At 36.1% G+C, this 25,464-nt stretch overlaps 3 protein-coding genes across 18 annotated transcripts in view; 1 reads left to right on the forward strand and 2 right to left on the reverse strand.

Annotated features, from left to right (window-relative positions):
• LOC105683579 (homeobox protein 10) overlaps positions 1 to 5,674 on the reverse strand; it is a 59,283-nt gene extending 53,609 nt beyond the window's left edge. For 10 of the 11 annotated variants that reach the window (XR_007279207.1, XR_007279208.1, XR_007279203.1 and 7 more), the window contains exon 1: positions 4,382 to 5,674. Coding sequence is in view for 3 of the 11 variants with exons in the window: in XM_048657787.1 (XP_048513744.1) it covers positions 4,382 to 5,181 (800 nt within the window). In the remaining 8 variants the exon portion in view is untranslated. The remainder of the gene's footprint in view (positions 1 to 4,381) is intronic. The other variant, XM_048657788.1, reaches the window with a different exon arrangement.
• Positions 5,675 to 5,693: 19 nt separating this feature from the next.
• On the reverse strand, positions 5,694 to 12,226 carry LOC105689260 (phospholipase D2). Of its 3 annotated transcripts, none has more exons than XM_048657784.1 (17): positions 11,753 to 12,225; positions 11,515 to 11,665; positions 11,075 to 11,413; positions 10,650 to 11,010; positions 10,456 to 10,576; positions 9,960 to 10,383; positions 9,660 to 9,895; positions 9,238 to 9,505; positions 8,972 to 9,134; positions 8,638 to 8,889; positions 8,281 to 8,557; positions 7,997 to 8,217; positions 7,265 to 7,501; positions 6,943 to 7,183; positions 6,681 to 6,887; positions 6,486 to 6,608; positions 5,694 to 6,419 (listed from the first exon to the last, which is right to left on the reverse strand). In XM_048657784.1, exons 3-17 carry the CDS (start codon positions 11,262 to 11,264, stop codon positions 6,318 to 6,320), a joined length of 3,423 nt encoding a protein of 1,140 aa, XP_048513741.1. In that variant the 5' UTR covers positions 11,265 to 11,413; positions 11,515 to 11,665; positions 11,753 to 12,225; the 3' UTR covers positions 5,694 to 6,317. The 3 variants fall into 3 exon arrangements, with proteins under 3 accessions (XP_048513741.1, XP_048513740.1, XP_012261590.2); XM_048657783.1 differs by having other exon boundaries at positions 11,743 to 12,225; XM_012406167.3 differs by having other exon boundaries at positions 6,311 to 6,419; positions 11,515 to 12,226.
• A 484-nt stretch (positions 12,227 to 12,710) lies between these two features.
• Positions 12,711 to 25,464, forward strand: part of LOC105689199 (mucin-19-like) — a 28,736-nt gene continuing 15,982 nt past the window's right edge. For 3 of the 4 annotated variants that reach the window (XM_020854179.2, XM_048657763.1, XM_048657764.1), the window contains exons 1-2: positions 12,711 to 13,138; positions 14,219 to 14,327. In XM_020854179.2, the coding sequence (XP_020709838.2) occupies positions 14,220 to 14,327 (108 nt within the window). In that variant the 5' untranslated portion in view covers positions 12,711 to 13,138; position 14,219. The remainder of the gene's footprint in view (positions 13,139 to 14,218; positions 14,328 to 25,464) is intronic. The other variant, XM_048657765.1, reaches the window with a different exon arrangement.

Consider the following 25,464-nt stretch of genomic DNA (forward strand, 5'->3'; position numbering starts at 1 on the left):
ACACAGTACATGTGTATGTACGAGGTGCAATAAGGTAATATGTTGCGTGTCAGAAGGCAATATCTATTATAAACATACATACAGACCGATATGGTATATAAAAATTATAAAACATATATAACACGCGCTACGGGCGTTCAACCGCATTTTTAACACGCATATGTATATATGAAATCTACGTACATACATACGTGTATTTATGTGTATATAAATATATACCCACATCGATAATTACCACGGGGTATATTACCATATCATTAGCATCGCGTCGCAATCGCATCGCATCGCATCGATGCGGCGAAAAATCTTTTCTTTGATACGAGTGCATAACGTGCATCGCGTAGAGGCACATTTTAATTAAAAAGAAATAAATAAAATAAGATAAAAAATCTTGCGAAGGATTTTCGCAACAGCTGACAAGATAGGTATGACGATAAACGGAAGTATAGAAAAAGACTGACGATGACGGGGAAACGTAAAGGAAAAAAAAAGGGGGGGATTTAAGAGAATTTTTCAACAGTTTCCTGAATCACTGTCTATAAAAAATCACGTACGTACATAATTACGCCTGTCCCGTTTCTCATAGCTAGGCACAGTGCAAAAAGTATGGCGTCAAAATTTACAGAACGAAGGGGGAGAGGAAAAATGGTCAGACGTTTCGATGCACAAACTAATATACCTAATGTTTGTCCACGTGGATTCTAAAAACAAAGTAGAAAAGGAAAAAATCATTTTCGAACGAAAGTATGGAGCAGAATTAGAAAGATAACAAAGATAAACCGAGAGAGAGGGCGAGAGATAAGCCAAAGTAAGCAAGAAAATGAGAAAGAGAGACGAGAGGGCGTAGAGAAAAGTCAAATCTAGAGTAACGGAAGTGAATTTTTACGCCAAATTCCTTTATTTGATAGCAACGAAGCGAGCATTGGTTGACGTCGACGTCGACGTTGCAGTCACCGTTGTCAACCGGAAACCTGGAGAGCAGCGCATGAGCAACGGAACAACCGTCGCGTTGCTATACTCTCTTCGGCTGTACGTGGTATACGCGGATAGATTTTTATCAAAAAATATTAGTCTAGAAGAAGGCAAAATCGAGAAACAAAAAAAACGCATAACGTGTCTACTTTCCGCCATCTAATTCCTAATCATACGCAATCTAACGAGCGTGCGGCAATTAAAAATCTTACTAAGAGAGGAAAAAGAAAAAGGAGAAAGAAAATGCTATGCACGTCTCTTTGATCGAATATTAATTGACGAAAAATTCTTCGACGACCGAAATAAAAAAGAATCGAAATGAAATCCGATGACGAAAATAATATACCTGAACCGCGAGAAACTGATGAATTGAAAGAATAAAAATTAGAATCAAAGAGTACATGAGAAAATAAAAACCAAAGTAAGAGAAGGCAGGTAGAAAAAACGCACGTGGACGGCGTTACGTTACGTTACGCGTATTACCTTCACACACGCATTTATTGAATTTATGGAATACGTGTATATGTAAATTCAAAAGTAGCTAGTAGGCATATAAGCACTGCAGTCACTATAACTCCCGTTGAAGAAGACTGTGGAATTTCCTTCTTTTTCTATTTTCCAGTTGCAACGCCGAGAAACTAAACTCTCGGAAAATTGGAATGACCGGAGTGGGGGTAACAATAAAAAGAATAGGAAACCCGAAGAGAAAAAAACGAAAATATATAGGAAATGTAAAAATAGTACATAGAGATGCATGTTTTGTAGCGCGGCCCTCAGCCGCGTTCCGACTATACTTCGACGGGAGCCATCTTAAGCGTTGCTGTGTGAAAATGTGAAGGAAGGAATCGAGAACGGAGGACGGAACCCGTCGAGGGAACGGGCAAGAAGGGCCGTAGGGTGTACAGTCCCGAATAAAACTAACCACCGAATATTCCGTTCCACTTTTTTCTATCAAAAGTTTCCGTACGCGAGTTCGACGAGCGGGGCAAAAATTTGAAAAAAATTCTCTCATTGTCGAAAACCGATTCACGGAGACTGCCGGGAAGACGGTAATACTAGAGACGCGAAGCGAAAAACCATAAATATTTCCAACGAATAAATAAAAATCAAACAAAGTATGTATACATAAATGGGACGAGTCGAAACTGCATGTTATATACCTAATAATAAATAGCCTTGGTAATTCATGCATTGCATGTAATGTAAATTGCGTTTCAAGAGAACATCTGCACGAAGCTTGTGTGTTTACGGGGAGAAACCGATGAATCGTGTCATCGAAAAATAATGTCAGCACAAAACGCATAATATTATAATAAAAATAATTATCATCAATATTTGCATTCGAAGATTAAAAAATAAAGACCATACCCAATTGATCGTACCTGATCTTGAACGAATGAAAATTTTCACGTCACGCGTGATTTTGTTCTAAGAATATAAGAAACTGAATGCAAGAAACGAAACAACATAAAGGTTTTTCACATACCTATGCGTACGCTCGACGAATTGATCATTATTCGACTAATTAAAACCAAACACAGAGACAAAATAATACCTTCGGTGTGAAAGATCGCGTGTACAAAATGTGCGTTACAACGTATCGCATCTTTTTTTATACATAAAAACGTTGTGGCAGCAACCGATAAGCAATTAAAACTTATTTTCAGTTCCCCGACTTTTGACGAAGCTTTGGTTGAAAATCATGCTGCACACATCACCGCGTTGGACAAACAAGTGTGTATAGGATATCAAAAATAATAAAAATTTCAAACGAAATAAACCAGCTCTTTGTCAACAAATTACTTCAACACGAAAACGAAGAGGTTCGGAATTGTTTACCAAATTAATTCGCTAACGAAAGAACGAAAGAAAAAAAATTAATCATCGTTGATCGTTTGCAATCAACTGTGAGTGATACATATTTTTTTTCTTATCCGTTTTTTTTTCTTTCCGTTCTGCAGACTGACAAAATATATTCAATGATAATTGGGTATCGTTATATAGATAAAAGAAAAAGGAAATAAAAGATATCACGAATGATAACAAAATTTTTTTTTCCTCATTTGATGTGAATAAGTGCAACAAAACGGGGATAATGAATTGTTTCTAAAATTTAATTAAATATTATGAGCACGTTCATATGATGAAAACCAGTTCTCGTATACATATTATATACCGTACGTACATATGTACGTATATAGCTGTTGCAATTTAAATATCTCAGAGGGAATGATTAACCGCAACTATTTTTCTTCGTTTACGCGGGCAGATTCTCTTTGAAACAATTCCTTGTAAAGTACATAGTATTTAATACCAGTTACATAAATAGATATGTACAAATATACGTACATATAATTCCAATGTGTTATACCGCAAGTGTGCACGGAGGTGTATACGTACAATATGTAATAATATTTATCATCAAATCTCTGCGGGGCGTTGTCAGAACTCGTATATAAATCATATATATGGTATAAATTTTCAATCCCTTGCTAAAAGAAATTTTTCTTCCCTTCTAAAATACGTCGATTTATCATAAAAACTATTTATTCATTCAATTCCCGCTATACAAATCTTTATCTATATCCGTGCGCGTAGAGTTGTTTAAAATAAACGCGGATATTGGCTAACTTTGAATTTTTTAACATATGCGTATATTGGAGCCGAATAGGTTCTTTATGTGGTACTAAAATACATCACTAGCATTCGGAAGAGAGTGAGTGAGAAAGAGATCGAATGATTTGTTAAAATTTGTATTTATTTTAATGGGGGGTTTAGTTTTCAAAACTAGTTTCGGTTCTCCTATCTGTTCTACGGAACGCACGAGCGTAGAGAAAAAAGAAAGAAGAGAGAGAAAAGAGCAAAGTTCTGATAATATTTACACCTTCAAAAATCAAAGAAAAAAAAAAAAAGGAGAGAAGAGATGAAGAGAGAAAGATGGGGAAGATTCTGAGTTGAAAAAAATTCTGGGATGAGAAACCCGTGAGCTTTGTTGGGGACGGTGACAATAAGAAATTCGTGTGACTAAAGGATTTGAACGTGGAACTCAAAATAAATAAATAAAATTTTGAGGACACGTTTGTAACGCCTGTGTAAGAATTTGATGTTATTCAAACTCGTTACACAAACGGTCCATTTGGATTACGAAGTCGGTGAGACGACACACGTGGTACGAATAATCGGGTGAAATTTTTCAGAAGAAAACCACCCCATCAGAAAAGAGGAATAATAAAATATTTCAAAAATTCGAACGAGCGTTGGACGCCCCCGTTGGGCTACGAATAGTTGGAAGTTTTTGAGTAATTATGAAAGCTGAAAGAACTGATTAATCCGCATCACAGTAACATACGAGAAAATGATCCTTATAGAATAATTCGATTGAAATGAGAGGAAAAAAAAGAGGACTCACCTGTCGGAGCTTTCGGAGCTATCGTATCGATCGACGCATCGTTTCTTCCCGCAGGGTCCACCGACGTTATCCTCAGCGGTTCTAATTTGTCCCTTGAAGTTCGTTGTGGAAGCAACGAGCCCCGTGGGTTTTATTTCGACGATAGTTTTAACCGCTGCTCCTCTTTTAGGTTCTTGAACGATAACGCCGCACGATATTGTTTCGGCGTTCATGATAATTCCATCTAACAAACTTCTGTCCTCTAGCTTACCACCAAGTGTTTTTTGCTTCAATTTTTTGTTATTAATATTATTGTTATTATTATTCACAGGATTCATCATACCTACGAGATCACTACCCTGATCTACTGGCTCTTTAGCGTTGTTGTTGTTGACTACGGTTGTTTGAGTGGTCTGAACATTCGTTGAAGAGCTCGTTGAATTAACAACAAGGATTCCATCGCTCGTGCAACTGCTGATTATACTACTGCTGCTAATTTCGTCGTCGTCAACGTCGCCCTCGTCTTCGTACTCGCCGATGTCATTGTCATCGTCATCGTCGTCATCATCATCATCATCCTCGTCGTCGTCGTCGTCGTCAAAGCCACGATCACGATCAACATCAACATCACCAGCACTTTTATTTTCAACGATATAACTAGCGCACTCCCTATCACAAATTTTGTTGAGACTAACGGCCTCTTTATTGTTATCAATGTTCATGAGGAGATCGTTGTTGTTGAACTTGTGTCTTTCTTTGGGCACGCGATTTATAGAGCCGAATAGACTCGGTGCCTCTTCACCGCACGGCCCGTCTGCCATCTTGTAAACTAACGACTGCTGATGCCTTTTTCCTCTGGCTCTGCTTAACCCAGCAGTCCCTGACGGCGACGACGATGATTATGGTGGTAGTGGTGCCGCCGATGCCTTTACTTCAAAACCCAACCTCACCTCTAAGCGTTGCAGCTTAGGAGCCGAGCCGACCACGATTCAGTCGCCCATGTTGACGACTGGCGTCGTGACGTCACCGTAAACGACGCTAAACAAGTTACCAGTAAACCATAATCCCACCCCGCACGGCGTCGCGACGACGCGCCATCAAACGATCAACGCGTTTCGCGATACACCCGCAGACTCCGCACTCAGCCACTCTGGGCTTCTCCCGACGCTATGCTGATCCTGATCCCCGGAATTCGGTCTCGACGGCGCACTCCCCTTTCTTACCTCAGCGCCATCTTGCGAATCAATCCGACGACGGACGATAATCGCCGATCGACCCCCACCATCACCACGAAGTACGGCGCGCCCCTCGTTTCTACCTTCAAAATGATGAATACGTTAAAATTCATAGGTTTATTCAGAAGTTTGTACATAATTCAGAATAAAATACTCGATAATACCAATAATGATGATGAGAAAAAATAATTCAATAATCTATCAAGGCGCTTTTTATTCGACATCTTCCAACACTGTAGAATTCAGTGAAAATTTTATTTAAAATACTAGACATTTGCGAATTACACGAGAAAAAAATGGGTCTAAAAATCTTAGGGAAGAAACTAAAAACTGGGAGTTCTACGTCTTGGAAATGTTGGAAAATGGCAAATGGTTCAGTCCTTAATATTAATAAAATTTTGGCAGTACATTTTTTCTCTTGTCACCCGTTGAAACCAACGATGGTAACGATAATTCTTTCATTGTTTAAAATATAAATGCAAATAACCATTTAGATAATACTTTGGCTGATTGTCGGTTAAAAATTTGATAAAATTATGAATTAATTAATATACATTGTACAAAACCCTTAAATATTCGAATATCAATTCTCGTACATAATATGATATAAAATTGCTGAGGTAAACATTATTGCTGCCCTTGTTTATTGTGTGGAATTAATTTTTTGTCCTACCTAGTTTATATTTTAAGAAAATTATTATACCTAAATTTTTTCTAATTTCTCATATCCAAAGAGAAGTCGGCAGTATTCCTTCCATCGTAGCAGCGTTGGGAGTGAGAACTTCGTTGCATAAAAAGTTCAATGGCAAGTCCACCAAATGTCCCTGTGATTCAGATATTGTAAAAAAAAAGCAGATAATACAGGCAGATTTATTAAGACAGGTACGCACCCTGATCTTCGTGACCAATTGGTTGGATGCGATTGGATCACTTAGGCACAGGGGAGTTTCTCCTTGATACGATTTCAGAACAGAAAAATTGACTACGGCATCTGTTGGGATACAATTAAATACCTGTGCGAAAAAAAAAAAAATTTTAACGATATTCGATAGCAATAAATTTTCCAAGACTCATCAACGACTCACTTTCTCATATATCTCGGTATTGAGTTTGCTCCGGGCACGCCATATATCATGATAGAATGACTTTTTTACAGGATCTTCTATGTCAAGATCTTCTTTCGATCTCAGTAGGCCCAAATGTTCTCTGAAAAGTCGCTTTCGCAGTGAAGCACCATATTTACCACAGTCAAATGACATTCCGTTCATTTTACCATCTTCAAATTCTTCGTCCTAAAAAACATCTCGTTGTAACCCTGTTCACGGAAAATTAGTTTAAGTAACTCACGTGAATTATAACTGCAACTTCGCTGTCCCTGGTCGCTATCATACTTCTATCATTTATATTTGCGGATCCGCATATCACCGTGGAGTCATCAACGATCATTAATTTACTGTGAACGTAAATCAGTTCTGTGACTAGACTACCATTCAGTACCGAGTGATTTCTCAGACCATGGAATGTTATGTAATCGCTAGGATTCTGTACACCAGCTCCAATCAAGCGATTCAGAATGGCATCTTTTCCTCTGTGATAAAATATTTTGTCCGTTTTTTATTCGTTGTACATCGCTTTGAATGCATTTATCAGCAATACTCGATATGCATACCTTGATATAGAAGCGTAATTCCAATGTGTTATCGCGCGTAAGGCTGTTCCTGTTGGACCTCCGACTTCCCCCTCAAAACCAGGAAGTAAGGGCATAATTACGAACACTCTAAACACCGCACCCTCTCTATGAGCTCTCAAAATACGCTTCAACAAGGTTTCTCCAATCCGATTTTTTACAGAGTTACCTTCAACCGAGGCTAGAGTAATGAAGAATTGATTTTCTATATAAATGTACCTGGAAAACGGAGTGAAAATTTATCGAGAGACCAACTTGAACGATAGGTATCGCTTCAAAACACAAGCTATGGTTTATTTGTTAGTATCAGTTTGGTGATAATTATGGGATAGCTTTCATGTGCAATAGAAATAGGGATAGTTTAGGAATAAAAAACAACTAGCCATGCAATTGCTAAGTATCAAGGAATTGTTACCAAAAACAATTGATTGAGATGACTTCGTTTTATCTGCAATTCCTCTGCATGGTGAAACGTTCCAACGAAGTAATAGAACTAAATTCTTCAGGAAATTCGTAAGCTATAATTTATTCATGCCGGTACGAATGACTATGTTAGATGTGAGTCGCACGGTATGTATAAGGTGTTTTTCGCAATAATTATTTTAGTTTGCCTGTATTAGGGATGTGCATGAGTCGATAGCGTCCCAGTTTTGATTTAAATTTCATTCCGAGATATTTTGTTTCTCAAAAAATGTGGCATTTAGAAATCCTTACCGTTTGGCGTTATTAATGGCGACAATATAAGCCTCGTGTATACTTTGCTCCAGAGTATCCGGCTCGAGGAAACCAGCTGACCACGAACTGACCGATCTCAATACTTGACATCTGACCTTGCTAGTTGCACCGTGTGGTAGGAATGGTGCGTAACTACTACAATCATTGTAAGACTTGGGCAAAAGATATGGATAGCATCCATTCAATTTTGCTTTTTCCAACTGCAGATAAAATATATACAATGAACACCAGAAACAAAATTAATTTCACGAGCTTACACTTACTTTGACCGCATTCCATCTATGTATAAAGTGCCGCGCTAGATCTCTAGCACTAGCGCCTTGAACCATTGTGCCAATATCATGCCATGGCATTCGAGGTGTGGTAGTTCTATCGACCAGATCTTGATAGGGTAATTCAAGATTGCTGAAATCTTTTACTATAAAATTCGAATAGTCTTTGCCAAGCCAAAGTTTAGCAGCTCCTGGTAAGCCTACAGCAATGTCCGAATTATCACGGGGTATATCGTCCAACTCGTCGAAATTTTTCTCCAAGCTAGATCTAAAAGTATGATGAACAATTATTTTAAACTCCTTGATGAACCCTCATCAGCTGTATTAAAAAAGGACATGAAATCTAACTTTTCTACTTCATCTTCATCTTCGCTACTTCCTTCGTTTGGGCTATACACCATATTTATCCACTCCTTTCTTTTCATTCTAACGTTGTACTTGACTTTATCAACGGTTGTTTTGGCACGAACTAGAAGGTTTTTTCTAGTTGACTCAGGAGTGTTGCATTTAAAGTAATCCACTCCTTCTGGTGGTGATAACAACAGAGGGTCTCCAGGTTTTAATTGTGGCAACGACGACCTGGGGTTCTCCATGGTTGGCCTAGTCAGAAGTTATAATGAGTAACAATAATTTGTACAGTAGCTGCAAATTACAAAACTAATGTTCGCGTTTTCTGACTTACAGGACTGGCATGGATTTGGTTGTAGCCATTGCAACAGTATTCGCGGCGATTGCTAAAGGTAAAAGTACGTGTGTGTAACCCTTTACATTTCCGGAAGGATGACTACTCGTACTAGTTAATTTTCCTTTCGATGGAATGTAAATGCTGGATTGTTGCACTGATCCTTTAAGAATAAGAATAATTGGTTTTCTTAGTTATTCATAAACCAGATAAATTTTTATACCATGACCATGGAACACCAACTTCTCAAGTAAATTATTACGTACCTAAATCTGTGAGTCTGTGTTCCGAATTATCCCATCTTCCATAACACAAGTCGATACCACCCAGAAATCCCAGTGTTTGATCAACGATTACCATCTTTTCATGGTGTGCCCAAAGAAATATTCCTACTCTAGCATGGTCTGGATGTCTTAAAACTTTTATATTTTCAGGACATTTTTCAACGAGACGTTGTTTACTATAATAACTGTTTATACCCAGTGCCAACTCAACTTCTTTGTAAATTAGTACGAATACTTTCACACCTTCTTTCTGAAAAATTATCAGGTATAAATCGATCGGTCTACTTTTGACGAATTCATGAATATCCTATACACTCACCAGGATAATATTCCTATCCAAGCAGGCATGAACATGTAAAATGAGTTGGGACTTTAATCGCATCATTCAAATTAAAATTACTCACGGCTTTGCGTTCCAGTATCTTATCCAATCTCCAGTAGTCTCCATCAAGTGCTGGTCGCTTCATAAAAATTTCTGGGGATAACCACCAATCGGCAATAAATATTTCTTCTTTGGCACCCTCGAGAGCATCAGCCACAGCTGACATATACCCAGCACCGTCAACAAACCAAGATGCCAATGCCCCTGACCGATAAGGTGCGAAGGATTTGTGGGGATTCATTTGTATAAACGGTTTTCCTAATATTTATACAATTCCATGAGTTTTTTGGCACAAATAATTTTTCAAACATGATTATTTTACCTGTGTCATTAGCCACCTCAAGAATAAACCGTATCCATTCTTTTGCCTTTCTTCTTGTCCAACATTTTATGACCAACTGCCTACACAAATTCATGATTTGCAGGCCATTTCTGAGCCCTGTTGAATACATTCCAGAACTAACTTCGAATCCGTTATCCATTAAAATCACAGCCTTTATTCTTCCATCGGTTGGTCTGATGTAGGCAACAAAACTATCCTTAACTATAAGATACCTGGAACGCCAGGACCCGCAAAAAGAAGTGCAGAAATAACTACAGCGAACACAACACATTCCCTGCAGTAAACCGCACATGTTACATCCTATTTTTGAACTTGAACCAGTTCTTTTAGAGACCATGCCCTCTTTGCCCCTCAGACCCAGGTCTGCGATGAAAGTAAGGTGAGATACCTCCAGAAAAGCAATCTGAATACAAATTTGTACATAATAAAATTAAATGCCCAGTAAATTCTACCTTCTCAAAATGAAGTTAATTACAGTTTCAGGATGACGTCTATAAATTTCAATCTTTAGTAGATTCTCAAGATATTTCTCAAGCACTTCTATTCGGCGGCTCAGCTGTTCGTGGGGTACAAGAACATCTGGTTTATTTGGAAATCTGAAAATAGACGCAACTGTTATCATGGCCCAGATAACTCGGAGTAAATGGTATGTGGATAAGCCAACCCTACCTTGGTAAAATGCCTTTCGTTCGTGTTTTCTGTCTGACCGATCCTTGATTTTTCAAGCTATTTCTTCTTTCTCTGTGACTTTTTGTTGGGAAAGGGATTTTCAGACTGGCTCTATAAATCTTCAACTGGTTATGAAGATTGTGAATATGTTTGTATCTTTTTTTAATTGTCCAAACAAAACGCCCATGAGTGAGTTCGATCGTATATAAATTTGGGTTGAGAGGATGAGTGGTTACGCTTCGTTCATTGTCAATGATTTTAACACATATATCGACACCTGGTATAAATATCTTTCGGTCCTGGCTCTTAAACTTAACTGGCGGTTGATGAACAGCTAAGAACCCTATATATCCTGAGTGAACTAAAACAAAGAAATAGGGAATTAATAAGTCGATATTTGGCCTTGAACCCATTGTACTATTCACCTTTATTGTCAGTCTCCTCGGCACCTTCGGTATTTTGAATGGCAGTAGCATCTCCATTATTTCTCAAAGCCATTTCAAAAGAATATGGAACCCCGAGATCATCATCATACTCTGATCCAGGAGAGAGGGGACCATTGTAAGAATTGCCTTCATTCTCCTCATTGCTAATCATATCAGTTTCATTCATCATATTGAAAGCATGTATAAATTCCACCAATTACTTTGTCCATTAAAAATCCAACCGATGTACAGTTATCATTGTTCCACGTCAAAGCGTGGATTCTTCATTATAATTTTCCACCTGTTGCTACTAGCAGACGAATGTTGCAACTGTCAAACCTGTTAACAGCGTTATTATCATGTAATAAAATGTTGATCAATGAGTTATCAATTCTGAAAGTATACCAAGTGTTGAGAATTTTTTAAATAAATAAACTAACCCGTTCGATATCTATTCTGAACCAAACGTACGTCACTTTGCATTCGAGGTTATTCAAGAACTATATTCTTTTTATGTGAAATCATGAATGACAATCTCGAACCACTGCCATTTTATCTAATCAGTAGCGATCACAGAAGATATACTGCCGTCTAAAATTTCGAAATAGACTCTAATATCAGTATTATCTAGTAGATGGTAATATTCGATTAACAACACTTGAACAAACTGCATGTTACAATCGTTGGTCACTACAATAATGATGATCTCAGACTTTCTTCCATTCGAAATACTGACATAGGTACAATACAACTCCCATTTTCATTCTCAGCATCCACGACTACATCCTCGACCGCATCTCAACCTAGTGTTAGAATGCTAATGGTCAATTAAAATACAAGTAGATACGCGGTTAAACGGGTTAATTTAACTGAACAAATGTGACGTCGCTCTTTAACGTACACTACGAGCTAACAAGTCTGGGACCACTGAACGAACTAAACTCGTGAATTTGACATCGTGGTGTCCCTTTAATAAGTAGTAAATGTTGTCGGTAAGGCCGAAAGTCCAGTTCACTGTGACTCATTCTGTGGTAGGTTTCTGCCTTAGCTACGTCTGACCGCATACGAGTCTTTTCCACTTGCTCAACAACGGGGTTTTTCTCCTACCGTTGCTCATGCACTTTTCCAGATTAACGGGAAGTCGACCTACTCCTGAAATCAGAAAAAAATATACCTCATTTAATTCAGGAAATTATTTCGCATATATTTCTTCGATGACAAATTATTCTTTATTTTCTACTCTGTTTCCAACATGAATGACTAATCTTTTCTCTAGCATCTGATAGTTCAACATCCCAATAAAATGAGCATTTCAGATCACGTTCCTACGACGTCTTTCGATCAAATGATTTGAATTTCACCTGTACAGCGTCTCTTATTTATACTCGAAAGCAACGTGAACATATGGAAGAACGAAGGGGGGCGTGGAGAAGTTTGTTGGGTAGAAATAAAGAGTAGTGGGGGATGCAAGTTGACGGCGAAAGGGAAATGCCGGGTACTTGATGTCTGTAGTAGGTTTTTTCTTTTTATTTATTTATTTTTATTTGTATTTTTATTTTATTTTATATCCCCTTTTTTCCATCCTTTACTTCGTGCCCCTGCCCTGTTTTTTGACCGGTCGATACGGATCGAGTTTCATTTGTCTCTGCCACTTTGCCACTTCGCTACCAGCAGTTAAGAACTAACAACATATTACACTTTAACGAAATTTTAAATTAAAATTAAAAAAAACTATCGTCGAAAATTTTTACTACATTTACGATAGATACTGAAAATGAATCCAATTAATTCTAATAAATGAATAAAAGCAAATACACAAATAAATAAGTGAACCAAAAATTTGTTTCTCTACCATCCTGTGTTTTATTTCTATTAATTCTTCGATCGATCAATCAATCGATCAATAGTTCAAGTGCTTGTATTTGATTGATATGTTGTGATAGTTTAGATTATAAATAAGTTTTATCTTTTCCTTCTTTCTTATTTAATCTATTTAATCTTGTGGTGCAGTGTATGTGTGATGAATCTACGATCGGAATAGGATTTCGCCTACCAGATTTAAAGGTTCAATATTGTATTTTTACATCACTTTTTAATGTGCATAACCAGTTTATAAAATATTTATGTTTTAAAGTATGACAAAATATTTTACCGATCGATCTGGATGAATGAACTTTGTTATACATTATATACAGTTAAATGTAACTTTCTACACAGAATTGTAATAACGCGTTCTATATCAACTCGCATGACTTACGTAGCCATGTACCGAATTCCTTGTAATATACGATAAATAATTTTTTCGAACTCAAATTTTTATACACTATATCGTTCACAAAAAGAAAAAAAAAAGCTCTGAAAAAATCTATTCACCCTGGATGAAATTTTTAAATAACTCCGGCTGCAATTGCATTTCGATTCATATTTCGTCCTTGTCGTCAAGATCGACTGTCATTATCCATATCGCAAGAGAAACCGATTTCATATTTTTATATGTCGATAAATTACAATGAATGAATACTCAACACTCAAACATTCGCATTTATCAATTGAAAGAAATTTTTTGTTACACTTAACTTTATTCTTATATGTGTATCTGATAGAAATCAAACGACCTTTGAATATGAGTTCTGCCGCTCGAGCTTTCGAGTCCACCGCGAAAGGCTTAGTTTTTATTCTCGTTTTTCTTTTTAATTCGTTCATTTATTTTCAAATTTATAGAAACTTTCATATGTTGCATACAGCATAGGTAGAGCACGTTAGTTAGGTTTAGTAGATTTGGTGAAAAAAAAGTATTTCAGTTAACCGGAAGTCATAGACTGAATTAGGTACATCTTATGTATATAAGAAAAGAGAATAATTGACGCCCCGATATTACGCATATGAATTTATTTATTCGCGTTACTCTTCCTTCCTCATAACATACCTATATAAATACATATTTCCCGGTGAAAGTATGTATCGAATAAAAAAAATTTTTTTTTTTGTATGTATTACGTGCAGTCAACATCATGCAGTTATGATTTTTACTAGGTGTTATCCTCGTTAATTTATTCACGAGGAGAAAGAAAAAAAGAAAGAACCAAGATTGATTTCTGTTACTCATCACTGGTGTTGTAATTTTTCCCTATTCATGTTTTTTAGAATGAAGTGGAAACTTCCCCGTTTCACCTTGACGGTGATAACGTTAATTTTGGTCATTCTATCGGAAAATGATTTTGGAAATTGTCAAGAGAGTCGCTCAACTTCTCCGGTAAGTTATCTCAATTTTATTTGATTACTAGCTATTCATTGATTTTTTTTTCTTGTCGAACAATCTGAAAATTATTTCGACGTTTGCGTGATGAAATAAGAAACTATAGCATAAGTACAGATACATTCGAATTCTATGTACGAGAAAATAAATATAGGTACCCGTATGCATGCTCGCTGTACGGAAAATCTTTGGAGACTTCAACGCGTGGTCATGCGTGCGTATAAATACCCGAGTATACGGCAGATACGCGTTGTATAAGTACACGTATAACGACGATCATTTCTTCTTCGTCATATAACACGATACATGCGTACACGAAAATTGAATGCATGAAATAAAATAATCATTTTTATATAATTTCAGATTCGCATCATCATAGGTATATGTAAATCAGGTACATCTATGCGATCTATAAACGTTCACTATTATTATATTTTCACTTTTGACATATAAATTGAATTTAACGTACACGCCGCATACATATGTATGCCCATGTAAATACGTGGGTGCAACTTTATGATCGTAGGAGTATAGTATCGCAACGTTTATGCTATATAATTCGCATTGCACGTTCTAATTTGTAACGGTTCTATTTTTTTTTTTTTTTTTTAATTTGAATTTAAATTTTAAACGCTTCCAGACATTTTGAATCATCATGTATCAGCTATGGGTAATTATTCATACATTAGTTGATATTATACGTACGTGGACGCCTCAGTAGTTTGTTGTAAAAATATAAAACGAAAATGTGACTATTATTACAAGTATAGAATTAAATATTTTCTCCGCTAACTGTATCGGATTACGTGTTGTTGCTTATTTATGAACAAATGTAATACCTGCTCGGATCTAATATACGAAAACATTGCATACCTAAGTCACGTGCAAATAGCGCGTATAATAATTCGGCTCGGTATCATTTTACCTCTCACTGGTTTATCGCCTGTATCGAGTTGCCAATTAGTTCTCTAAATACAGATACATACTTATGTACCATGTACGTACGAATACCTATACGCAGAAAATAGTTTAGTTGAAAATTCGACTGTGAAGGAAAATTCTTCAAGAAACATTTTCACGAGACAAGATCAAAATTCTATCTTGAGCGAAAAAAAATATTTTCTTCGAACCATGGATTAAGTACGTGAATATTTTTCAAATATTTATCCTGATGCATGTAAGATCGACTCGGAATCGTATATACCTGTGTATAATTCGAACGTTAGATTTTGCGTATGGTTGTTCAGCAGCTGGTCATTTGAAATTGCGACCATTCTCGCTTGTACATATATGTATGTAAATTACAATATTCCAGCGTATGCCTGCTCTCGCGACTTAGATATAGTACATAAATACTTATATGTGCTGCAGATAGGTGCCTATGTATTATAAGCCACAGAATTGGCGTAACTAATACTCCCGTATAATACGACCTATAACTATTGCTCACTTGCTTATATTCCTATACGTACCTATGTAAAAATAAAAAAAATATCACAGTGGAAAGTTGGTACCCAGATATATATACACATGTAACATAGGTATGTACATGAACACAAGTATAACAGTTGCTGCTATTATAACAGCAGCTGTAAAACTATAAAGTATTTCAATAATTTAAAATGTCATCGTCATATATTTTGAATTTTTATCAAGCGATCAAATTCGCGTGATTTTTAATGCTGTTATTTTTACTCTTTTTTCTCTGCAAAATTTAATTGTAATTTTTTTTCTCATTTAAAAAAAAAAAAAATGAAAAATCTAGAGCGATCGCTGAACTAACTGTGGATTATTTTTATTCTCCTAGGATTTATTTTTTCGATTCTTATTTTTCTTCGTGATCGTTTATCTCAAGATCGCGTGGGATGAGCGCATGCATGATGTATACCTATACAATTCACGTTACATACATATGTATACGCTAACCTACTAATATATTAAGAATTGCATAATCGCACAAGTTCTCGTCGTGAATATGTATATTATAATTACATATCAAAATTTTTTTCTTGCCCTTTTTTTTTTTGTTCGTTACCGCGGGGTGACTTCGTACATGAAGAGGATACAATATGAACGTACCCAGTTCATCATCATATATCATCTAGTCCAAGGTTTCAATTTTACATGTTGCAATAGCATGTACTGTACATACCGTGTACGTACATACGTAATATATGTAAACCATATACCTAAACGTATACACGAAATAATGATCAATGTGCAAACTCGAAATTACATATTGTAATCTGTCGATCGGTAAGAAATTTTTTCATATTTTTATTTCTTTTTTCTATTCACGTAAAAGTCATGAGCTGCAGTGAGTTCGCGATCTATAGATCATTGATCACGCGGTAATGTGGATGAGAAGAAATTATACAATAATACATCTCATCGCCTAAATAAAAAGAAAAAACTAAATAAAAAAATCACCGACATTCATTTCCGCATGCGAATTTTTGTAACAAATTATATACTCGGATATTTTCATATGTATGTACGTACATATTTATCTATATACTGTGTAGTACATAAAAATGCTTTCAAGTCTAAACTTTATGCAGTATAAATTTACTCTGAAGTTGTTACAGATATATGTGTATATTTGTATACATGTGTAAAGTGAAAAGGTGGTATAACCGGTCGAGAAATTGTCGAAATGATTGGCTGCATTTTACATTATACATATCTTCTGTGCAGAAGAAAAAGTGCAAAGAAAAAGAACAAAATGCAATGAAAAAAAAAATTCTAATAATGAAAATAATTATATCAACCGTAGATAGTGAAAAAGATTTCTGAAAATCTTTCGAATCTCAGCAACATCTTCCGTTCTATATTAAAAAAAACGAGAGTAAAAAATTACAGATCTTCGCTCGAGTTGTAAGAGTTGCACGGTGTAGACTTATGTGATTAAAATAATACGCCGACTCTCCGATGAAAGTAAAAAACTAAAGGAAGAAGCACAGAACAGAAAAAAGAATGAAAGAAATAAAATAATGTACGAGCCAAAAAACGAGATTGAAAAAAAAAAAGGAAAAAGAACAGAAAGAAATTAAAATGCCAGTTGAATAACACGGACGCGTGAAAGTCCGATCCATATAGTACATACGTATGGTAAATGGATCTGTCCGTGGCCTGAGGTCAGAAGAAGAAGATCTGGAGATGATCTAAATCTGACCTATTAATTCCTGACCCTAGGCGTCGATCAAAAAATTACGAAATCTAGTATGTGCATGAGACATTGTTCGCAAATTTATGTACGAACTGGCATTTCGTTTCGTCGATAAAATTTGACACCGTAGGTACAACAGCATCGAGGGGTTCGTAGGAATATAGGTGCGCACGATTTCATTGCGTGTACAGGTGGAAAAAAAAATCGCGAGGGGACGGGACTTTGCGTGCAAAGAGCGACCGACCGACCGACAAAGAGGGTACGGAGTGTCCAAGGTCCTCTTTATTCTTTATGTAACTTTTACCCGGATCATTATTAATTATGTTGAAAGGGAAGCGAACAATTATTTAAGAAGAAGAATCATTAAAGCGTGTTAATTGCGGGGAGTATGATGCGTGCAACGAACTAACGATTTAAAGAATACGATTCTATTATTTTCAATATTGCAGGTAGACAGATAAATGCAATTCTAGATAAAGTTTATACCGATTTCACTTCACTTCACTTAACTTGAACGTAACGTATAATATTAAACATAGGCATATACGTATACGTTTGTAGGTACATACAACATGGCATCTGGGGTCACGGGACCTCCCCAGCTCATGGCCATAAATCATAAATAATATTATATATGTATATTATAATTATACTTATACATATATATGTACAGTATACATGTGAGACGCGCTAATTGAATCCTCGACATTTGTAGGTATGTAATGGAACGTACTTTTGAATATTTCTACTATATCGGCCATCGCGAAAAATCATCTTCTACAATATCTACTTTAGTGTTGCATCAGTTCAAAAATTTTATGCATACGGATGCTGTGTGATCGGATAAAAAATTACCTGCCTCTTGATTTCCACGCTGAATTAATTATTCAATTATTTACTTCGGTTTTTTTTGGTCAACTGATACATTTTCTTTTGCAATTGAGGAACTTACGTTTTAGGCATTGCACACGTGTCCACGCATACCTGTGTATATCTATACAATAGTGGCGTTAATGGGATCATTATTTAAGTCATAGTCATCGTGGCTAGACCGCAGCTATACGGTAGTGTAAATTCTTGTTACCGAACAATGAGACAATAATTTTACTCCACTTAAAATACTAACATTTAAAAACCACCGGAGCTGAGAACGAGATACCCCGATAGAGGAGTTGGTGTTGCAGCCTATAAACTGATCCGAATAATCGTCCTTGAATTACTATACGTACTTTACCAATAGCGTTGATCAAACACGTAAGATTTAAATTATACAAACCGAGAATAAAAATGGAAAAAAATCGAAGCTTAATAAACACAAGAAACTAACAATAAAGTAGAAAAAACCTCAAATAAATTGATCGAGTTCTATTAAATCTTGAATTAAAATTGAGACTTATAATGACTCGATGAAAAAAAAATTGTACGACGATATCTTTGACTCGAGAATAATTTTTTTTTTTACAAATTTTGCGACTTTGCAATTTGAAAGAATTTTTTTTTTCCTCTTTCTTTCGTTTCGACCACGCATCTCGCTATCTTCTTATTTTAATCATTACATCTAATTAACGAGGAGCGAAATATTATTAATAATAACAAAAGTAAGTGCCTGATTGTGGTACACGATATATTCTCTCCCGCCTACACTTTCTCACGTATAGCGATGTATAGATCGTTTATATTCATTAATTTATTTTATACTTCTATTTTTCCATTTTGTTTTTTACTTTCAAATTCGTGCGAGACGTATGTATGATATTGCATGTGTGGTAGAGTCTCAGAACACCCGGGAGAAATTAAAGACTCTCAAACCGGAAATAACTAACAAAATTCCTCGGGGGAGCGAACAACATTAGACACTCCGTTTGTCACGCCTTTCGCGGTTAAATTGGCCTATTTTTCATGGTGTTCATAGGAGATAAAAAGAAAAAAAAAATAGACGCGAGTAGAAAAAAGGAAAGGAGAAAGAGACAAGAGAACACAAAGCACACGATCACTGGCAAGTCGATTTTTATTATCCGTGTTCGATTCGTTAATGCGGATCAATCACTGTGGGATAGAATCGAGGATGAAAGGATCTGACAACGATAAGAGAGAAAATAGAAAGACAAAAAAATAAAATTACAAACAAAATGTGAAAAGAGAAAACGAACACGAATAAAATAATAAATGAAGAGGTGAAGAAGTTCTCTCGGTAATTCACTATCTCCTGCATTTATATTTGTATGATGAAGTTGTTACGTTATGCAAGTATAAGTTCAACGTGAAGTTATATGGACGAGCCAAGAACTGCCAAAGAAATTAAGATCGGCATAATCGAGATCGCTCTGCAGGTTTTTTTCATTTTCTCATACATTATGACGCACCCGGGCGTTGATGATTCCGCGAGAGAGGAAGAGAAAGAGGACATCTAGAGTTTAACGACAGTGAGAATTATAAATATCATTACTCGAAAAAAAATTACAAATTTTAAAAATTGAAAAAGAAAAGGAAACCCAACCCGGCGGCATCGCTAGCGGTAGCAGCAGCGAAGGAAGAGGAGGAATAAAAAAAAGAGGCGATAAAACGAAAGAGAAAAATGAGGTAGAGGAGGACGAGGACGAGGACACGCATCTGCAGTCTCGGATCGGCGCTCACCGAGGCCTCGGGGGCCTTTTGGTAGAAAGTTGAATTCTTCTCCGACTCGCGATGTCTGCAGAAGCCGTCCGTATCGCTCTCGTATGTCCTCCTCTGCGGAGAGGATTACGAGATCGTTTCGGATTACATGTAGACGTGAAAATTAATTCGACCGGGTCACCGCGGGTCCGGGCATTACGAAAATAAAGAAAAGGAAAAAATATAAAACGAGAGAGGAGAAAAAATTATATCTCTGTATATTCACGCCGATTGCAGAGATTTAATGGTTGAAACCACCGTGCCATGTAATAGAGGGTTAGGTGCAAGATCCGATGTAACAATACGTGTGTGGAAATCGCGATTTGATTTTTCTCATGGAAACGTAAAAAATATTATATTTTTTTTTTTTTTTTAAATCGCATCGACGATAATGACGATGAAATATTTATATGGGATTGGAGATTATCTGCAATTGCGACGGCTGATCGACGATCGCGTAGTATGTCGACCGCTTCTAATTATCATGCATGCTATAATGGAGATCGGTGTACATATTAAAATTGAGATCATATTATATAAAGATGTTTTTACCGGTGGCTATTCGTAATACTGATCGTCCTTCGTCGATGCGGTATGTTATGCGTATAAGTGCAGTTGCGAAAGAATCGAATAATTCCATCGTCGGGATTGCAGATCACATACCGAACAAATAGATCGTCGTACTTAAAAATCGGTAAATTGAGACGATCCAATAAATTACAAGTTTTCGCTAAGGAAAAAGAATTTGCATTTTATCGATCGCAATATCGTGGACGGTTCTGGTCAAGAAAAAAAACTTCTAAAATTTTTCAGAATTCCTGTAACTGCGGGATCATTTTTTTCCCCCCATAGTTCGCACCGATATTGCGCAATGGTCAACAAAAACGACTAATTTATCCTTCCACGAGTTACGAAAAAAGAACAAACTTTTCTTCTTTTTTTTTTTTTCTTTATTGCAGCCTTTTTTTTCATCGACCGCCGTTCGATCGACCGAAAAGATTGGGTTATCGATAACACCTCTAGAATCCAACCGTATAAAATCTAGTCCGTCATGGTCCAGCCGGAAATAAACCAGCTGGACTCTGAAGGACCAAGGAATCAAGACGGAGATCGACGACGATGATTTTTCAATTTTCTATCGTTGCTCATCGCGATTTCCTTCGTTTTCGGATAAATGAAGTGTGAATCGAGCGCGTAAAGGATCGGTTTCATCAAGTTGAAAATGAAAAAATAGAAGGAAAAAAAAACGAATTCGAAGTATTATAATTTGGGCAGAAACTTGACGACCCAGTTGTCCAGCCAGACCCGTGGCGCAAAGTGGTCTACCTTCGATACGGAGTTCATAATCCAACCTCTCACTTGTACCACGCAAATGGTTATTATATAGGGGATAATATGCCGATATTGCCTACCTACTCGTTACGGGTGCATAAAATCTTTATACGTACCGACGTAAAACATAAGCAACGAATGCATTTTCTATGCAAATATAGATTTTTTTCATTCCCCGCACGCGCAAAAATCTGATATTTATTCGTAACTTCGTCGCCTCAAAATTGATCGAAAAATCAGTTGCATTAGGAAAGTCGAAAATTCCCCGTAACTATTTCGTTCTAAATCTCGACAAAAAAAACTTAAGATAAATGCGTTCGCTTTGATAAAAAACAAGAAAACATGAAAACTATGTATTTTTCAACCCTGATGCATTGTTATTTTATAGCCCTGGTTCGAGACCTCGAATACATTCGTTTCATCCGGTTTTGCAGTGTAAAGTTGGGCGTGTTTCACCGTTTCATGCCACGCGACCGACACCCACTTTTACTTTCGATATAAATCGCGCGGCAGCACCGCAAGTGTAACAACGGTTGAATAAACGCGAAGAAAATAGATCGAGAGAGAAAGAATTGAGTAGAAAAAAAAAAAAAAAAAAAAATGGAGGGTCTCTGTTTGTCTGATAATAATATATTTAGCCGATTAGAATCATATGTCTCAACGCGTGTGGGCGTAGGGTGTTTAAAATCGCCCTCTGGCCATTTTTTTCCCTTCCTTCGACTCGGTCGCGGTTATATTTTTACTTTACAGATGCCAGAAAAATCGACCACGGTCGATCGATCGGCTGCAGGCAAAAGATATTTGAACAAGTTTTCAGTCAAAATCAAAGTGTTACATTTTGAAAGTTCCAGTTACGATTCCCCCCGGGCTAGACACGCGTATTAGAAATATTTTACGATTATTAGCGTGTAACACAATAATTCACATATCGTTTTTTAATTTTCACTAAAAATTCTTTTCTCTTTCTTCGTTCGTGTTCGTCAAGATCGTAAAATTTTTAACGATTCAAAAAATAGCAACTTCTTGTCGTACAAATTTATTGGCGACTTTTAATAAAAGAAAAAATAAGAAAATTAATGATTTGCATGTACATGCAAATAATTATATTACATACGTGTACGTATACCTATGTACACGAGAGAACGAAAGGTGCAAAATTTTCGATCGGTAGGTATAAATGTCGTATACCTGTAGTTATATTGATTGATTGTAAGTCTCGCGCAGTTAATTTCCTCTCTATACATAAATCCGTGCATACGTATATACCAATGTACCGAAGGTATAGGAAATATATTTACGCTTTCACGAACGAACATTTTATTTTAACGTTTATACGACATAGTTACACGAGTTTATATGGTATTTAGTTTGGACCTATACTCGATCGATTATTGATATTTAAATTCTCAAATTCATTCAACAACTGAAGACAAAATAAATTCAGTGAAAAGTAAAAATCCTACACTGGATGTATAATCTCTACTTTTGCAATGAACAAAAAAAAGCAGACTAAAAATAATTGACAAATTCTAGGCTGACTCATAAAATTGACATTAACGGTAATAATTGCTCATGTTATTATAATGATTTTGTATTATATTATAATGATTATTGTTGTTATTATTATTTTTTATTTATTGAAGGCGGCAGTAAAGTTGCGTTAGATCGAAAAGATTGGAAAGTGTAGCAGCGGCAGCGGCAGGAGCCGGAGCCGGCTATTATAGGAATCGCTCCGGTCACCAGTTACTGCTATGGGTTTTTGATTGTGTCATTCTGACTGTGACATATATTTGTATCACTATACCTATTTTCAAGGAATCGCGGTCATTTAAATGTGAATCAGTAATAACTGATTGTACATGACACAACCTGGATCCTGGTTTTCTCATTTTTTTATTTCTTTATTTTCATTTCTTAATTGAACGTAGATCAGACGATTCGATCGATCGACCACCCTCGAAATCAGGCGAGATAAGAGAGATGAAGGAAAAGAGAAAGAAAAAACCGAAAACCATTCGAAAGTGAACATACACATATGCACGATGATATTGCCTAATGAACTATTTTAAATATTTACTAATCGTATGATTGATTTATTGATAATTTGAAGACATAATGGAATAACTCGTTCGATTCTTATCTGATTATCATCTATTCAGTTGAATTAAAAATGATACCTCAAAAAAGAAAGACACCCAGATCTAATTTTTTTTTTTCTTTCGTTCTTTGGCTTATTTTCTTTTCCTTTATTTTTTTTATCTGATACGAAGTGGGTGTGGTGCCGGCACACGGTTGGCCCATCGCGTATTTTTGATTTGTATGTATATGAGGCTGTCCTTTTTAACGCAATTTACTTCTTTATTTGTAATTTTAATGGTTTTTTTTAATCGTTTTTTTCTTCTCTTTTTTCCTCCTTTTTAACTCGGCGTTCAACATTCAAGATTATGCCACAAAGTGAACCACTTTTGATTATAGTATGTAGATTGCTCATAACTTATACACACATCGCCCTTTCGCTGCATAAAACCCGGAGTCGAAGGCCGTTTTCAACGTATATACTCGGATACGCTACTCACCAAATTCTTTTTTTTATCAACTAAATAATAATTGACCAATAATTTTTTTGTTCTTCTATCAAAATCGTACTGCAGTTCGAAACGACGATTTTGACGCCTAACCATCTTTGCCATTTACTTGCATTGAACGAAAAAAATCCAAATTTTTTTTTTTAGTATTCACTTTGCGCTGTTAATGAGCGAAATTTGATTTTAATCTTTTTTTCTTATCGACGCCCAATCAATCTTTTCGAAAGTTGAAATATTGAAAGTTGCAAATTTATCGCAAACTATTTTAGGTATTACATCCGGGGTTTAGGGTACAACATTCGAGAAATATAAATAATAAATTAGGAATTGCTTTTCAACATCCTAGAGCGGGTCGTGTGTATGTAAAAAAATTTAATTTGAATACGGAGAAAAAAAGGAAGCAAAAAAAAGTTACGACGCGGGGACTATCGTTGGGTAGCATCGTCGAATCTGGATCACCTTGTCGAAAGTGAAAATTTTTATCGAGCTGAACTGGATCACCTTAACTGTTTTGAATTTTATATATAGCCATTCATGTACGAGTACAGTGTGGATGTTATGTAAAAATTAAATTGCAGGAATACCCTCGTACGCGTATTACCCGTCATTATGCAAGAATTATACATATGGGGCTTTCCGCGCCTATCGGGCATCTTTTGCCCAAATATTTTTGGAACTTGATGAAATCTTTGAATTCTTAAGAATTAGTTCGTTTCCTTTATTTCAACTCCGGTGCCCGGACCCCAGGAACGCAAATCCTTCGACTTAATTGAGCTACGAATTAATCCCATCGAGACATCCTTGATTTTTCACATTCCAGACCGATAAATTGGCGATAGCTCGACCAATATTATAGCTAGATTAATTTAACTTCAGATTTGACTGCTCTTTGTCTCAGAGAATGAGAGAAAAAAAGAAACAATACCTTTTAATTTATTGATTTATTCATTCTCTATATGAAATCTATCTATCCGCCTCATTTGTCTAGATATGGTAATATATAATCTATGCAAAATATGATTGAGCAGCGATCTGTACGATTAATATTTAATATGCAGAGAGCAGTGACACGTAAAATTTATTGTTCGAAACAGTTTCAGGGATGGGCGATTTAATGCAGAGATACGATCTCGAAATTTTTAAGGATTTCAGAGCGCTCGCGCCTAGCAAAGACAAGTCCAAATGAATTATAAAGTATCGCAACTAGGAGGTAATAAAAATTATATACATTTATAGCTCGTGCGAGATAACGTTGAATCACGTGTTGAACATGGAGATTCTCGCATGACGGTTAAAAAATGAGTTTAGAAAATACATATAAGGCGAAGAAAGTTACGCAATAATTGTAACGGATCAAGAAACTCGTTGCAAAGTAAATTCAGTGAAAGCTTTCTCG

This window comes from Athalia rosae, chromosome 7, assembly GCF_917208135.1.
Source record: "Athalia rosae chromosome 7, iyAthRosa1.1, whole genome shotgun sequence".
Taxonomy (NCBI): domain Eukaryota; kingdom Metazoa; phylum Arthropoda; class Insecta; order Hymenoptera; family Athaliidae; genus Athalia; species Athalia rosae.

Coding starts and splice junctions, on each gene's coding strand:
- LOC105689260 (XM_048657784.1), bottom strand. CDS start 11,264: ATGATGAATGAAACTGATATGATTAGCAATGAGGAGAATGAAGGCAAT. Junction 8,890..8,971: donor ACCAAATCCATGCCAGTCCT/GTAAGTCAGAAA, acceptor ACTTCTGACTAG/GCCAACCATGGAGAACCCCA. Junction 8,218..8,280: donor ATAGATGGAATGCGGTCAAA/GTAAGTGTAAGC, acceptor TTTTATCTGCAG/TTGGAAAAAGCAAAATTGAA.